We start from the raw sequence: 18,238 nt of genomic DNA, 5'->3' as shown, positions 1-18,238 counted from the left end.
AATCAGTAAGTAGTCGAAATGCAGTTCAAAATTGGCAACCGTAGTAAACAGGCGGCACAGCTTTGTTCAGTGGAGGAGAACAGCAAGGAGTGGCAGACACCGATAGTAGGCCCCAAACCAACTAGTACGCCAAATGCAGTTGTTCCATTTAACCACAATTTAATGAGAGCCTGAAGATAGAAGCTCAGGAAAGGCAACCTGGGGAACACCTTGGAGTGTAACACACCATCTCTCTCCACCCCATACCCATTTTGTATGGCCTAATGCAGTGTACTTTTCTACAACTACTAAACGAGAGTCGGAAGACCGAAGCAATGGCAAGGAAACCTGGGGAACACCTTAGAGTGTAACACACCCTCTCTCTACACCCCATACCCAATTTGAAGGCCTAATGCAGTGTAGTTTCCAAGAACTACTAAACGAGAGCCGGAAGATCGAAGCTCAGGAAAGGCAACCTGGGGAACACCTTGGAGTGTAACACACCCTCTCGCTACACCCCATACCCAATTTGAAGGCCTAATGCAGCGTAGTTTCCAACAACTACTAAACGAGAGCCGGAAGATCGAAGCTCAGGAAAGGCAACCTGGGGAACACCTTGGAGTGTAACAAACCCTCTCTCTACACCCCATACCCAATTTGTAGGCCTAATGCAGCGTAGTTTCCGACAACTACTAAACGAGAGCATGAAGATCGAAGCTCAGGAAAGGCAACCTGGGGAACACCTTGGAGTGTAACACACCCTCTCTCTACACCCCATACCCAATTTGTAGGCCTAATGCAGCGTAGTTTCCGACAACTACTAAACGAGAGCCGGAATATCGAAGCTCAGGAAAGGCAACCTGGGGAACACCTTGGAGTGTAACACACCCTCTCTCTACGCCCCATACCCAATTTGTAGGCCTAATGCAGCGTAGTTTCCGACAACTACTAAACGAGAGCCGGAATATCGAAGCTCAGGAAAGGCAACCTGGGGAACACCTTGGAGTGTAACACACCCTCTCTCTACACCCCATACCCAATTTGAAGGCCTAATGCAGTGTAGTTTCCAAGAACTACTAAACGAGAGCCGGAAGATCGAAGCTCAGGAAAGGCAACCTGGGGAACACCTTGGAGTGTAACACACCCTCTCGCTACACCCCATACCCAATTTGAAGGCCTAATGCAGCGTAGTTTCCAACAACTACTAAACGAGAGCCGGAAGATCGAAGCTCAGGAAAGGCAACCTGGGGAACACCTTGGAGTGGAACACACCATCTCTCTACACCCCATACCCAATTTGAAGGCCTAATGCAGAGTAGTTTCCAAGAACTACTAAACGAGAGCCGGAAGATCGAAGCTCAGGAAAGGCAACCTGGGGAACACCTTGGAGTGTAACACAACGTCTCTCTACACGACGGAAGGGCTGATTCTTAGGAAGGAAGGCTGTTGGAAATAAGCATTGCGCGTCCGAGGGTGATTATATTCTTATTAGGTATATACTCACCCTCGGACGCGCCCTGCTTCTTTATTTGGAATGAATGTTTATTTGCAATGTGGTGTTGACTTTCTCTATTATTTTGGTAATTAATGATTTTATTATTTTCATTATTTTGCATCTTCTCGGCAATAATATAAAGAAGACGCGACAGGACAACACTCGGTGGATGCCATATGTGTGTTTTCAATTTAAAAAAACTTTCAGTTAACTACTTGCAGGAGAAAGTAATTGTAGCTGGTGGCCATTTTTAGTACTGTACCAGATTAGAGTTGTGTGTTTGTTTTTAATGTTAAAATGTCTGCATTTGATATCTCACCAGTATTTTCTTTTTTATAAGCAAAATACTTATTTTTATATTTTCTGATGTTGGTTCCAGGGGTACACGGCCAGCAGTGCCCTGGTCAGTGTAGTAGTAGTTGAAAGAATGGACCGCAGACAGGCATCGAAGGCCTAAAATAATAACACATGGCTGTAGGCAATTTTAAATTGGTTCCAGGGGTACACGGACAGCAGTGGTGTGGTCAGTGGAGGCCTAGTGGAAGGAGTGACCGCAGACAGGCATCGAAGGCCTAAAATAATAACACATGGCTGTAGGCAATTTTAAATTGGTTCCAGGGGTACACGGGCAGCAGTGACCTGGTCAGTGTAGTAGTAGTTGAAAGAATGGACCGCAGACAGGCATCGAAGGCCTAAAATAAAAAAATTGGGCTGGCTGTAGGCAATTTTAAATTGGTTCCAGGGGTACACGGGCAGCAGTGGTGTGGTCAGTGGAGGCCTAGTGGAAGGAGTGACCGCAGACAGGCATCGAAGGCCTAAAATAATAACACATGGCTGTAGGCAATTTTAAATTGGTTCCAGGGGTACACGGGCAGCAGTGACCTGGTCAGTGTAGTAGTAGTTGAAAAAATGGACCGCAGACAGGCATCGAATGCCTAAAATAATAACACATGGCTGTAGGCAATTTTAAATTGGTTACAGGGGTACACGGACAGCAGTGACCTGGTCAGTGTAGTAGTAGTTGAAAGAATGGACCGCAGACAGGCATCGAAGGCCTAAAATAAAAAAATTGGGCTGGCTGTAGGCAATTTTAAATTGGTTCCAGGGGTACACGGACAGCAGTGGTGTGGTCAGTGGAGGCCTAGTGGAAGGAGTGACCGCAGACAGGCATCGAAGGCCTAAAATAATAACACATGGCTGTAGGCAATTTTAAATTGGTTCCAGGGGTACACGGACAGCAGTGACCTGGTCAGTGTAGTAGTAGTTGAAAGAATGGACCGCAGACAGGCATCGAAGGCCTAAAATAAAAAAATTGGGCTGGCTGTAGGCAATTTTAAATTGGTTCCAGGGGTACACGGGCAGCAGTGACCTGGTCAGTGTAGTAGTAGTTGAAAGAATGGACCGCAGACAGGCTTAGAAGGCCTAACATAACAAACTTGGGCTGGCTGTAGGCACTTTTAAATTGGTTCCAGGGGTACACGGGCAGCAGTGGTCTGGTCAGTGGAAGTCTAGTGGAAGGAGTGACCGCAGACAGGCTTCCAAGGCCTAACATAACAAACTTGGGCTGGCTGTAGGCACTTTTAAGTTGGTTCCAGGGGTACACGGGCAGCAGTGGTCTGGTCAGTGGAAGTCTAGTGGAAGGAGTGACCGCAGACAGGCTTCCAAGGCCTAACATAACAAACTTGGGCTGGCTGTAGGCACTTTTAAATTGGTTCCAGGGGTACACGGGCAGCAGTGGTCTGGTCAGTGGAAGTCTAGTGGAAGGAGTGACCGCAGACAGGCTTCCAAGGCCTAACATAACAAACTTGGGCTGGCTGTAGGCACTTTTAAATTGGTTCCAGGGGTACACGGGCAGCAGTGGTCTGGTCAGTGGAAGTCTAGTGGAAGGAGTGACCGCAGACAGGCTTCCAAGGCCTAACATAACAAACTTGGGCTGGCTGTAGGCACTTTTAAATTGGTTCCAGGGGTACACGGGCAGCAGTGGTCTGGTCAGTGGAAGTCTAGTGGAAGGAGTGACCGCAGACAGGCTTCGAAGGCCTAACATAACAAAATTGGGCTGGCTGTAGGCACTTTAAATTGGTTCCAGGGGTACATGGGCAGCAGTGTATGGTCAGTGGAAGTCTAGTGGAAGGAGTGACGGCAGACAGTCTTCGAAGGCCTAACATAACAAAATTGGGCTGACTGTAGGCACTTTTAAATTGGTTCCAGGGTAACACGGCCAGCAGTGGCCTGGTCAGTGTAGTAGTTGTAGAAAGAAGGGACCGCAGACAGGCTTCGAAGGCCTAACATAACAAAAATGTCAAAACAATGGTATTGTCAGTGCCAGGCATTGAAGGATGTCAGCGGCTAGACTACACATTGGTGAAGCTGTGAGAGATAATTTTGCTAGTGGTAGAGCACTGTTTGAGCTGGGGGGGGGAACTGTCTTGTGGCCGGCGGTACAGGCACAGGGCCCCTCATATTACAACGGTGTGTCTGACGTTGGGTGCGCACCACCACCGCCAGAGACACTTTATTGTACTATGAGGGACCCAGTGGCAGTGCCGTCGACCAAAAGCGGCCACACCCACCTCTTCAGACAAACAGCACTCTCAAGGGTCAAAGCGCAAAGTGGCGATAGCACGGCCCCGTGTGGGGAGTTTGGCCATTTCGTGAGGTGGAAACATGTCGTATGCTGGACAATCAGGTGAAGAAAATTACGAGATTGGAAAAGTCATTCAGAATAGTCCACAGGCAAGACCTTTTCATAGGAAAGCTAGGTGTCAGCCGGGCAGGGTGGGGCAAAAGATTTTGAAATCCAGTTGTGGTTCATTTTAATGAAGGTTAGATCATCTACATTTTGGGTAGCCAGACGAGTCCTTTTTTCTGTTAGTATTGAACCTGCAGCACTGAATACTCTTTCTGATAGGACACTAGCTGCCGGGCAAGCAAGCTCCTGCAATGCATATTCTGCCAATTCTGGCCAGGTGTCTAATTTGGATGCCCAGTAATCAAATGGGAATGACGGTTGAGGGAGAACGTCGATAAGGGATGAAAAATAGTTTGTAACCATACTGGACAAATGTTGTCTCCTGTCACTTTGAATTGATGCTGCAGTACCTGTCCTGTCTGCGGTCATAGAAAAATCACTCCACAACCTGGTCAGAAAACCCCTCTGTCCAACGCCACTTCTGATTTCTGCCCCTCTAACACCTCTGGTCTGCTGGCCCCTGGAGCTCGTGTGAGAACGATCACGGGCGCTGTGTGCAGGGAATGCCAGAAGCAAACGGTCAACAAGAGTTGATTGTTTTGTTGCTAATATTAGTTCCAAGTTCTCATGTGGCATAATATTTTGCAATTTGCCTTTATAGCGAGGATCAAGGAGGCAGGCCAACCAGTAATCGTCATCGTTCATCATTTTTGTAATGCGTGTGTCCCTTTTGAGGATACGCAAGGCATAATCCGCCATGTGGGCCAAAGTTCCCGTTGTCAAATCTGCGGTTGTGCTTGGTTGAGGGGCAGTTGCAGGCAAATCTACGTCACTTGTGTCCCTCAAAAAACCAGAACCCGGCCTTGCCACGCCACCAATTTCCCGTGCCCCCGGGAAAGCTTCCTCATTAAAAATATACTCATCCCCATCATCCTCCTCATCCTCCACCTCCTCTTCGCCCGGTACCTCGTCATGTACACTGCCCTGACCAGACAATCGCTGACTGTCATCAAGGCTTTCCTCTTCCTCTGGTGCAGACGCCTGATCCTTTATGTGCGTCAAACTTTGCATCAGCAGACGCATTAGGGGGATGCTCATGCTTATTATGGCGTTGTCTGCACTAACCAGCCGTGTGCATTCCTCAAAACACTGAAGGACTTGACACATGTCTTGAATCTTCGACCACTGCACACCTGACAACTCCATGTCTGCCATCCTACTGCCTGCCCGTGTATGTGTATCCTCCCACAAAAACATAACAGCCCGCCTCTGTTCGCACAGTCTCTGAAGCATGTGCAGTGTTGAGTTCCACCTTGTTGCAACGTCTATGATTAGGCGATGCTGGGGAAGGTTCAAAGAACGCTGATAGGTCTGCATACGGCTGGAGTGTACAGGCGAACGGCGGATATGTGCGCAAAGTCCACGCACTTTGAGGAGCAGGTCGGATAACCCCGGATAACTTTTCAGGAAGCACTGCACCACCAGGTTTAAGGTGTGAGCCAGGCAAGGAATGTGTTTCAGTTGGGAAAGGGAGATGGCAGCCATGAAATTCCTTCCGTTATCACTCACTACCTTGCCTGCCTCAAGATCTACAGTGCCCAGCCACGACTGCGTTTCTTGCTGCAAGAACTCGGACAGAACTTCCGCGGTGTGTCTATTGTCGCCCAAACACTTCATAGCCAATACAGCCTGCTGACGTATGCCAGTAGCTGCCCCATAATGGGAGACCTGGTGTGCAACAGTGGCAGGTGCGGATGGAGTGTTTGTGCGACTGCGGTCTGTGGACGAGCTCTTGCTTCTGCAGGAGGACGAGGAGGAGGAGGAGGAGGGGGTGCGAACGGCTACAGACAACTGTTTACTAGACCGTGGGCTAGGCAGAACTGTCCCAAACTTGCTGTCCCCTGTGGACCCTGAATCCACCACATTTACCCAGTGTGCCGTGATGGACACGTAACGTCCCTGGCCATGCCTACTGGTCCATGCATCTGTTGTCAGGTGCACCTTTGTGCTCACAGATTGCCTGAGTGCATGGACGATGCGCTCTTTAACATGCTGGTGGAGGGCTGGGATGGCTTTTCTGGAAAAAAAGTGTCGACTGGGTAGCTCGTAGCGTGGTACAGCGTAGTCCATCAGGTCTTTGAAAGCTTCGCTTTCAACTAACCGGTAGGGCATCATCTCTAACGAGATTAGTCTAGCTATGTGGGCGTTCAAACCCTGTGTACGCGGATGCGAGGCTAAGTATTTCCTTTTTCTAACCATAGTCTCATGTAGGGTGAGCTGGACTGGAGAGCTGGAGATCGTGGAACTAGCGGGGGTGCCGGTGGACATGGCAGACTGAGAGACGGTGGGAGATGGTATTGTTGCCGCCGGTGCCCTAGATGCAGTGTTTCCTACTACGAAACTGGTGATTCCCTGACCCTGACTGCTTTGGCCTGGCAAAGATACCTGCACAGATACAGCAGGTGGTGCGCTAAATGGTGGTCCTACACTGCCGGAAGGGATGTTGCGTTGATGACTAGCTTCATTGGCCGAGGGTGCAACAACCTTAAGGGACGTTTGGTAGTTAGTCCAAGCTTTCAAATGCATGATGGTTAAATGTCTATGCATGCAACTAGTATTGAGACTTTTCAGATTCTGACCTCTGCTTAAGGAAGTAGAACATTTTTGACAGATGACTTTGCGCTGATCAATTGGATGTTGTTTAAAAAAATGCCAGACTGCACTCTTTCTAGCATCGGATACCTTTTCAGGCATTGCAGACTGAGCTTTAACCGGATGGCCACGCTGTCCTCCACCAGGTTTTGGCTTTGCCACGCGTTTTGGGCAAGATACGGGCCCGGCAGATGGAACCTGTGGCGATGTTGATGCCTGCTGCGGCCCCTCCTCCTCCTCTGCTTCAGAACTGCTGCCGCCTGCACCCTGTTCCCCCAATGGCTGCCAATCGGGGTCAAGAACTGGGTCATCTAATAACTCTTCTTGTACCTCCTGCGCAACTTCGTCTGTATCACCGTGTCGTTCGGTGGTATAGCGTTCGTGATGGGGCAACATAGTCTCATCAGGGTCTGATTCTTGATCAGCACCCTGCGAGGGCAATGTTGTGGTCTGAGTCAAAGGACCAGCATAGTAGTCTGGCTGTGGCTGTGCGTCAGTGCACTCCATGTCAGATTCAATTTGTAATGGGCATGGACTGTTAACTGCTTCACTTTCTAAGCCAGGGACGGTATGTGTAAAGAGCTCCATGGAGTAACCCGTTGTGTCGCCTGCTGCATTCTTCTCTGTTGTTGTTTTTGCTGAAGAGGACAAGGAAGTGACTTGTCCCTGACCGTGAACATCCACTAACGACGCGCTGCTTTTACTTTTACCAGTTTCACGAGATGAGGCAAAAGAGCTAGAGGCTGAGTCAGCAAGATAAGCCAAAACTTGCTCTTGCTGCTCCGGCTTTAAAAGCGGTTTTCCTAATCCCAGAAAAGGGAGCGTTCGAGGCCTTGTGTAGCCGGACGACGAACCTGGCTCCACAGCTCCAGACTTAGGTGCAATATTTTTTCCCCCACGACCACCTGATGCTCCACCACTACCACTACCCTCATTACCAGCTGACAATGAACGCCCCCGGCCACGACCTCTTCCACTAGACTTCCTCATTGTTTTAAAAACGTAACCAAACTAACGTTATTTGTTGCAGTCACACAACTTACACGGTGAGCTATAACTTCAGTATGATTTAGCTACCCCTTTACAGGTTGGTGAGACCACAGCGAAAATCAGGCCCAATGTTACACACTCTTTTTTTGGTGGCTGCAAATTAGAGAGATGCCCCACACGCAGGACTGTCACTGAAGCACAAATGTTAATATTAATGTCACACTATTATTTTTTTTTTATTTTTATTTTTTTCAGGAACACTTTAGAAACCCCCCAAAAAAAAAAAAATAGATTTTTGCAGGGAGAATTTAGAAAACAAATGTAACAAACTATATGCTTTCTATGGGCCACTGAGTGAGAGATGACGCACACAGGAATCAGGAGTGGCACACAAGCCCAGAGGCCAATATTTTTCTACCAATGATTGATGGAGTTATTTTCTCTGGTAGATTTTGGAACCCAAATCAAGGAAAAAAAATGTAGGCTTTCTATGGACCACAATTGGAGAGAGAGAGAGAGAGAGATGGCACACCCAGGAGTCAAGACTGGCACACAAGCAGAAAGGCCAATATTAATCTCCCACTGTTTTTTTTTTTTTTTTTTTTTTTTTTTTTTTTTTCAGGGAGACTTTAGAAAAAAAAATAATAAAAAAAATATGATTTTATCAGGAAGAATTTAGAAACCAAATAAAATAAAATGATTTTTTCAGGGAGAATTTATAAAACAAATAAAAACAAAAATAGGCGTTCTATGGCCCACTGACTGAGAGATGACGCACACAGGAGTCAGGAGTGGCACACAAACCCAGAGGCCAATATTTTTCTACCAATGATTGATGTAGTTATTTTCTCTGGTAGATTTTAGAACCCAAATCAAGGAAAAAAAATATAGGCTTTCTATGGACCACAATTGGAGAGAGAGAGAGAGAGAGAGAGAGAGAGAGAGAGAGAGATGGCACACCCAGGAGTCAAGACTGGCACACAAGCAGAAAGGCCAATATTAATCTCCCACTGTTTTTTTTGGTTGTTTTTTTTTTTTTTTTTTTCAGGGAGACTTTAGAAAAAAAAATAATAAAAAAAATATGATTTTATCAGGAAGAATTTAGAAACCAAATAAAATAAAATGATTTTTTCAGGGAGAATTTATAAAACAAATAAAACCAAAAATAGGCGTTCTATGGCCCACTGACTGAGAGATGACGCACCCAGGAGTCAAGACTGGCACACAAGCAGAAAGGCCAATATTAATCTCCCACTGTTTTTTTTGGTTGTTTTTTTTTTTTTTTTTTCAGGGAGACTTTAGAAAAAAAAATAATAAAAAAAATATGATTTTATCAGGAAGAATTTAGAAACCAAATAAAATAAAATGATTTTTTCAGGGAGAATTTATAAAACAAATAAAACCAAAAATAGGCGTTCTATGGCCCACTGACTGAGAGATGACGCACCCAGGAGTCAAGACTGGCACACAAGCAGAAAGGCCAATATTAATCTCCCACTGTTTTTTTTTTTTTTTTTCAGGGAGACTTTAGAAAAAAAAATAATAAAAAAAATATGATTTTATCAGGAAGAATTTAGAAACCAAATAAAATAAAATGATTTTTTCAGGGAGAATTTAGAAAACAAATAAAACCAAAAATAGGCGTTCTATGGCCCACTGACTGAGAGATGACGCACACAGGAGTCAGGAGTGGCACACAAACCCAGAGGCCAATATTTTTCTACCAATGATTGATGTAGTTATTTTCTCTGGTAGATTTTAGAACCCAAATCAAGGAAAAAAAATATAGGCTTTCTATGGACCACAATTGGAGAGAGAGAGAGAGAGAGAGAGAGAGAGAGAGAGAGAGATGGCACACCCAGGAGTCAAGACTGGCACACAAGCAGAAAGGCCAATATTAATCTCCCACTGTTTTTTTGGTTGTTTTTTTTTTTTTTTTTTCAGGGAGACTTTAGAAATAAAAATAATAAAAAAAATATGATTTTATCAGGAAGAATTTAGAAACCAAATAAAATAAAATGATTTTTTCAGGGAGAATTTAGAAAACAAATAAAACCAAAAATATGCGTTCTATGGCCCACTGACTGAGAGAGAGAGAGAGATGGAACGCTTAGTACTGGCACACAAGCCCAAAGGGCAATATTAATCTCCCTTTTTTTTTCCAGGGAGAATTTCTGAAACCCAAAAAAAAAATAAAATAGGCTTTCTATGGCCCACTATTTGTGAGAGAGATGGGACGCTCAGGACTGGCACAGATGGCACGCTCAGGACTGGCACAGAAGCCCAGAGGCCAATATTAATCTCCCTTTTTTTCTGGGAGAATTTATAAAACCAAAAAAATATTTAAATAGGCTTTCTATGGCCCACTATTTGTGAGAGAGATGGCACGCTCAGGACTGGCACAGATGGCACGCTCACAACTGGCACACAAGCCCAGAGGCCAATATTAATCTCCCTTTTTTCAGGGAGAATTTCTAAAACCCAAAAAAAAAATAAAATAGGCTTTCTATGGCCCACTATTTGTGAGAGAGATGGGACGCTCAGGACTGGCACAGATGGCACGCTCAGGACTGGCACAGAAGCCCAGAGGCCAATATTAATCTCCCTTTTTTTCTGGGAGAATTTATAAAACCAAAAAAATATTTAAATAGGCTTTCTATGGCCCACTATTTGTGAGAGAGATGGCACGCTCAGGACTGGCACAGATGGCACGCTCACAACTGGCACACAAGCCCAGAGGCCAATATTAATCTCCCTTTTTTCAGGGAAAATTGATAAAACAAAAAAAAAAATTAAATAGGCTTTCTATGGCCCACTATTTGTGAGAGAGATGGCACGCTCAGGGCTGGCTGGCACAGATGGCACGCTCAGGACTGGCACACAAGCCCAGAGGCCAATATTAATCTCCCTTTTTTTCTGGGAGAATTTATAAAACCAAAAAAATATTTAAATAGGCTTTCTATGGCCCACTATTTGTGAGAGAGATGGCACGCTCAGGACTGGCACAGATGGCACGCTCACAACTGGCACACAAGCCCAGAGGCCAATATTAATCTCCCTTTTTTCAGGGAAAATTGATAAAACAAAAAAAAAAATTAAATAGGCTTTCTATGGCCCACTATTTGTGAGAGAGATGGCACGCTCAGGGCTGGCTGGCACAGATGGCACGCTCAGGACTGGCACACAAGCCCAGAGGCCAATATTAATCTCCCTTTTTTTCTGGGAGAATTTATAAAACCAAAAAAATATTTAAATAGGCTTTCTATGGCCCACTATTTGTGAGAGAGATGGCACGCTCAGGACTGGCACAGATGGCACGCTCACAACTGGCACACAAGCCCAGAGGCCAATATTAATCTCCCTTTTTTCAGGGAAAATTTATAAAACAAAAAAAAAAATTAAATAGGCTTTCTATGGCCCACTATTTGTGAGAGAGATGGCACGCTCAGGGCTGGCACAGATGGCACGCTCAGGACTGGCACACAAGCCCAGAGGCCAATATTAATCTCCCTTTTTTTCAGGGAGAATTTATAAAACCAAAAAAAAAAATAAATAGGCTTTCTATGGCCCACTATTTGTGAGAGAGATGGCACACTCAGGACTGGCACACAAGCCCAAAGGCCAATATTAATCTCCCACTGTATTTTTATCAGGGAGAATTTATACACCCCACAAAAAAAAATACAGAAAAATGAAAAGGCTTTCTATGGCCCACTATGTGAGAGAGATGGCACACACAGGGATGGCACTCTAGCAGAAATGCCAAATTGCCAATCTTAATCTCCCACCAAAAAAAAAAAAAAAAAAAAAACAGGGAATGTCCTACAATTACTATCTCCCTGCCTGCAGTAATCTCAGCCAGGTATGGCAGGCAGCTACTATCTCCCTGCCTGCAGTAATCTCAGCCAGGTATGGCAGGCAGCAATAAGGAGTGGACTGATGCACAAATGAAATAAAAAGTGTGGACAAACAAAAAAGATAGCTGTGCAGAAAGGAAGGAACAAGAGGATTCGTGCTTTGAAAAAAGCAGTTGGTTTGCACAGCGGCGTACACACAGCAATGCAGCTATCAGGGAGCCTTCCAGGGCAGCCCAATGAGCTACAGCGCTGAGGGGAAAAAAAAAAAAAAAAAAACTTCCACTGTCCCTGCACACCGAGGGTGGTGTTGGACAGTGCAAATCGCTGCAGCACAAGCGGTTTTGTGGTTAATGGACCCTGCCTAACGCTATCCCTGCTTCTGACAAAGCGGCAGCAACCTCTCCCTAAGCTCAGATCAGCAGCAGTAAGATGGCGGTCGGCGGGAACGCCTCTTTATAGCCCCTGTGACGTCGCAGACAGCAAGCCAATCACTGCAATGCCCTTCTCTAAGATGGTGGGGACCAGGACCTATGTCATCACGCTGCCCACACTCTGCGTTTACCTTCATTGGCTGAGAAATGGCGCTTTTCGCGTCATTGAAACGCGACTTTGGCGCGAAAGTCGCGTACCGCATGGCCGACCCCGCACAGGGGTCGGATCGGGTTTCATGAAACCCCGACTTAGCCAAAAGTCGGCGACTTTTGAAAATGTTCGACCCGTTTCGCTCAACCCTAGTCATCACCCGTTAGAGTATACATCGAATTTTATTGAAGAAACCTCCCAATGATAACAGTATAATCTCCAAAATGAATAAAACCTCAAATGCACTGTTCCAAATTATTAGGCACAGTAGAATTTCTAAACATTTGATATGTTTTAAAGAACAGAAAATGCTCATTTGTGGAATTTGCAGCATTAGGAGGTCACATTCACTGAACAAAAAGCTATTTAAAGGGAATCTGTCACCTGAATTTGGCGGGACCGGTTTTTGGTCATATAGGCGGAGTTTTCAGGTGTTTGATTCACCCTTTCCTTACCTGCTGGCTGCATGCTGGCCGCAATATTGGATTGAAGTTCATTCTCTGTCCTCCGTAGTACCCGCCTGCGCAAGGCAATCTTCTGCTGCTTTCTTCTTCATTTGGACTTATTTTAATTCTCCTGCCACTCCAGTGGTCATTTTCTGTGTTTCACTTGCATGGCTTCCTGGGCCTGCGCGGGTCTCCAGGTGGCACACCTAGTGCACGCGGTCTCCTCGATTCTTAAAGGGGCAGCACCCATACTTTAGAAATGCCCCCAGCCAATATCGGTATAAATACCTGCTGAATTCAATTGTCCAGCAGGTCTGGACTGTGGTTACTTATATATTGTTAATAAGCAGGGGCATTAACCTCACACTGCCCGCTGGCTCATTCATGTTCAATGTCATGTACACTTATTAACACTGCAGATTTATTATCTAATACACTATTAGGGTGTCAACTATAATCAGTTATATCTAGTGTGAATCCACAGTGAGAAGATGTAGAGGTTATTTGAATGTGGTGATTAGCATAATATGAATTAGGTGGGGTATTAACCCCACATTGCGTATTATTAGTGATGAGCGAGGGTGCTCATTACTCGGGTTTTCTGAGCACGCTCGGGTGGTCTCCAATTTATGGCGTTCTCGGAGATTATGTTTGTGTCTCTGCAGCTGCATGATTTGCGGCTGTTAGACAGCTTGCATACATGTGGGGATTCCCTAACAAACAGGCAACCCCCACATGTATACAGGTTGTCTAACAGCCACAAATCATGCAGCTGCGGTGACACAAACATAATCTCCAATTATGCCATAAATACTTGGAGACCACCCGAGCGTGCTCAGAAAACCCGAGTAACGAGCACCCTCGCTCATTACTACGTATTATCTAATAAACCATAGGGGAGTCACATATAATCTAGCTACAGTGGGGGAAATAAGTGTTTGATCCCTTGCTGATTTTGTAAGTTTGCCTACTGACAAAGCAAAGTACTGCAATGCGCAGGTGCCAGGAAAGGTCAGAGAGGCCCGTCACCTGCGCACTGCAGTACTTTGCTCTGCCCTCAACAGGGCAGATAACGTACGCTATTGTCAATTCTGCTTTTGGGCTCCCTCCGGTGGTTGTAGGTGGTAATGCAGTTGTCCCTGGCCTGCAGTCCTGGACAGGTGTGTCTACTAATTGCAATTCTGACTGGGGTATTTAGGTTTGCAGGACTCATTAGTCCTTTCCAGTTGTCAATATTTCTTGGGAAGTGTTGGATCCCTGTCTGGCTTCTCCTGCTTAGCTGCCAATTCAGCAAAGATAAGTGTCTGTTTCTTTTTCTATGGCACACAAGCTGTGTGTTTGTTTTTTGATTGTATTCCTGCTCTGAGTGTAGGAGTCTCTGGAGTTGCAGCTATACGTTCCACGTCTTTAGTTAGATGGAGGAATTTTTTGTATAATCTGCTGTGGATATTTTTGGAAGGGTTTTAATTCTGACCGCATAGGACTCTGTTCTATTCTTTCCTATTTTAGCTAGTGTGGCCTCATGTGCTAAATCCTGTTTTCTGCCTGTGTTTGTCTTTCCTCTCCTACTCACAGCCAATATTTGTGGGGGGCTGCCTATCCTTTGGGGTTCTGCTCTGAGGCAAGGTAGAATTCCTATTTTCATCTATAGGGGTATCTAGTCCTCCGGCTGTGACGAGGTGTCTAGGGTTTGTTAGGTACACCCCACGGCTACTTCTAGTTGCGGTGTTAAGATCAGGATTTGCGGTCAGTATAGTTACCACCTACTCCAGTGAAAGTTTTCATGCTGCTCCAAGGTCACCGAATCATAATAGTACGCCTGCGCAGCAGCAGCGGCAGGAAGAAAAGAAGAAGACGTCATTGTATGAAGATGGGAGGCGCTGGACCCGGACCGTGACACCCATCGGACTCGAACCGAATCAGGAACGCCCCTGGGTGAGTATAATATAACGTGTTTTTATCTTGCAGGTTATCTATTACAGAATGCTGTAGATAAGCCCATGATGCCAGTGGCCTTAGCTTATAGGCAAATTTGGGGTGACAGATTTCCTTTAATGATTTAGAGATGGTCTGCAAAGAGGAGTGGGACAAAATTTCTCTGACGTGCACAAACCTCATCGACTACAAAAACCGTCTGACTGCTGTGTTTGCCAACAAGGGTTTTGCTGCCAAGTATTAAGTCTTGTGTGCCAGAGGGATCATTTATACATTGTGCTTTTATGGATTTTATCCTTGATATTCTATCTCTCCATGTTAAAATTAACCTACCCTTAAAATTATAGACTGCTCATGTCTTTTTCAGTGGGCAAACTTACAAAATCAGCAAGGGATCAAATACTTAGTTCCTTCACTGTAACTAATATAATCAGTTTTGTAAAATAATATATCATATATAATGCATATATTACCTGCTTTTGCCACTTTCATGCTTTATGCTGCTCGTCCCTTTCCTTCACTCCACTAGATGTGTGTCACGTCGTTCTACCTGTAATAAGCTCAGTCCAGGCGAAGTACCAATATATGATTAGGGGGAGGTCTCCTCCGCAGTGCCCCTGCTCCATCCAGCCAAGACAAGCCGTATGTGTCTGTGAGCAGCGCTGCTGCATGGGATCGGAGTGAAGGTAGCATGAGACAGGGGTGCCGGCAAACGTTACAGGAGCAATGTCCCGACCCACCTCCAATCTTCCCTGATCAGCTTGGCAAGAAAGAAGCTGCCCCAAAAACACAGGTTTAGGTTCCTTTTTTTGGTGCGTTTTTTTCTCTTTGTGGATGCCAATAAAGTTGAGTGCACACAGAGAAAAAAAAAACAACTTCCAGTAGATATAATGAATATAGATTGAGAGAATAGATTGATAGAATAGATACATTACCTGTGGTATCCTATTCCCCAGCATGTTCCCACAGTCCAGAGGTTATCTCAAATCAGGTTATGAGGTAGCGCAGGCTCAGTGACATCACCTCTAGTTACTGAGCCTGCGCCCGCTGTGTATCATTCATTCCCCAGTTGCTTACAGCCGGGGGTGGTCGCATTAGCAGCGACCCGGTAAGCTTTATCTCCCCCAGATACTGCATGTGACACTAGTTATATTGGACTACGATGGGTCATGGAGTATACTTTTACTTTTTTATTTTATTTTTATTTCAAAAGTTCGATGGCTTTGTTTGGAATGGCAGAACAATAAAAAGATTGCAAAACTGCGTGGTGTTTTATTTAAAGATTTTTTTCTGCATGTGTGTTTATTTAACCCTTTAACTACTATAAGATTAGTAATGGATAGGTGTCTATAGGTGGATTTGATGCATCTCCATTACTAAGCCGGCGTAATGTCACCTTACAATAGTAAGGTGACATTAACCTCTCATTACCCCGCTTGCCACCACTACAGGGCAAGTGGGAAGAGCTGAGCAAAGAGCCAGAATTGGCGCATCTAATAGATGCGCCTTTTCAGGGCAGCTGCGGGCTGCTATTTTTAGGCTGGGGAGCCTATACTGTGTGCAGAATTATTAGGCAAGTTGTATTTCAGAGGATTATTTTTATTATTTATCAACAACTATGTTCTCAATCAACCCAAAACACTCATAAATATCAAAGCTTAATATTTTTGGAAGTTGGAGTGGTTTTTTTTTAGATTTGGCCATCTTAGGAGGATATCTGTTTGAGCAAGTAACTATTACTGTGCAGAATTATTAGGCAACTTAATAAAAACCAAATAATATATTCCCATCTCACTTGTTTATTTTCACCAGGTATACCAATATAACTGTACAAAATTTAGAAATAAACATTTCTGACATGCAAAAACAAAACCCCCAAAATTAGTGACCAATATAGCCACCTTTCTTTAGGATGACACTCGCCAGCCTTCCATCCATAGATTCTGTCAGTTGCTTGATCTGTTTACGATCAACATTGCGTCCAGCAGCCACCACAGCCTCCCAGACACTGTTCCGAGAGGTGTACTGTTTTCCCTCCCTGTAGATCTCACATTTTATGAGGGACTACAGATCCTCTATGGGGTTCAGATAAGGTGAACAAGGGGGCCATGTCATTATTTTTTCTTCTTTGAGACCTTTACTGGCCAGCCACGCTGTGGAGTAGTTGGAGGCATGTGATGGAGCATTGTCCTGCATGAAAATCATGTTTTTCTTGAACGATTGACTTCTTTCTGTACCACTGCTTGAAGAAGTTGTCTTCCAGAAACTGGCAGTAGGTCTGGGAGTTGAGCTTCACTCCATCCTCAACCCGAAAAGGTCATACAAGTTCATCTTTGATGATACCAGTCCATACCAGTATCCCACCTCCACCTTCTGAGTCGGAGTGGAGCTTTTTGCCCTTTACTGATCCAGCCTCTGGCCCATCCATCTGGCCCATCAAGAGTCACTCTCATTTCATCAGTCCATAAAACCTTTGAAAAGACAGTCTTAAGATATTTCTTGGCCCAGTCTTGACATTTTGTTTTGTTTTAACCATCTTTTTTATTAAGTTTAATACAATTAACAGCTAAAAAGCAATAATAAAGACATATCTTTGTGGTAACATACATAGTATTGGAAGTAGTCTGTTCATATTAACAATAAAATATCCTTGTTGAACTGCCTAATAATGAAAACAATTAGAACTGGATACATCATAAAGTGAGGTCAATGTTCGGCGGGATGTAGTAATATAGAGACTTCCTTTAAAAATAGTTATACATTCACCACTATTACCTTTATGCAACAAATATAGAAAAATAAAGAATAAAGAGGTGAAGAAGAGGGTGGGGGGAGAAAATTAGGGGTTTACTCCTACGGTGGAGAGAACAGCCGGCCTGTCAAGAAATACAAACAGGTGAGATGCTATAGCGCATCGGAGCGTTTGCTATTAGGTTGTAGTGGCGTCTAAGAATCCAAAGGATCATTAGGGGTTAATGATGGCCAAATATTCATTACTAGTTCTAAAAGATTTCCAGGGAGCCCATGTTAAATAGAATCTATCCTGTGAGAAACAGGTGTATGCAGAGATTTCCTCTATATAGTATAGTTGATCAACCTTATTAACCCAGTCTGAGAGGCTTGGGCAGCTTTTGGCCATCCAATGAGCTGGGATTAGGAGTTTAGCTGCTGAAAGAAGAAATGCCGCTAGAGATTTATTTTAAAATTTTGATTTGTCCCCCTTCCAATTCAGGAAAATAAGCGTTAGAGATGGAGGTTGTAGTAATTTACAAATGTCAGTTGTGTATTTCAACACTTCCCTCCAAAAAGTTTGTACTTTTTCACAGGACCACCACATATGCAGGAAAGTTCCAGTATCTTTAGAGCATCTCCAACAGGTTGATGTAGCCCTAGGATACCATAGGTGTGATAACATTGGGATAGTATACCATCTAGTGATGACTTTGTATGAATTTTCTTGTACCCTAATGCAGTTTGAGGGGCCGTGTGAATTTTTATATATTTGATCCACCTCCCAATCTTGTAATTCAATACCTAAGTCTTTCTCCCAACTACGAATAAAAGCTCGTTCGAGTGGGGCTGTGATCACTATGATTACTTGATATAGAGTTGT

At 44.6% G+C, this 18,238-nt stretch overlaps 1 protein-coding gene across 1 annotated transcript in view; it reads right to left on the bottom strand.

Annotated features, from left to right (window-relative positions):
- Positions 1-18,238, bottom strand: part of LOC138667066 (oocyte zinc finger protein XlCOF6-like) — a 122,892-nt gene that overhangs the window by 27,666 nt on the left and 76,988 nt on the right. The window contains exon 10 of the mRNA XM_069755325.1: positions 5,443-5,447. Coding sequence (XP_069611426.1) covers positions 5,443-5,447 — 5 coding nt within the window. The remainder of the gene's footprint in view (positions 1-5,442; positions 5,448-18,238) is intronic.

The sequence above is a fragment of the Ranitomeya imitator genome, chromosome 2, assembly GCF_032444005.1.
Source record: "Ranitomeya imitator isolate aRanImi1 chromosome 2, aRanImi1.pri, whole genome shotgun sequence".
Lineage (NCBI taxonomy): Eukaryota > Metazoa > Chordata > Amphibia > Anura > Dendrobatidae > Ranitomeya > Ranitomeya imitator.
Note: the sequence above shows the minus strand (reverse complement) of the source record. Positions and strands in the feature narration are given on the sequence as shown.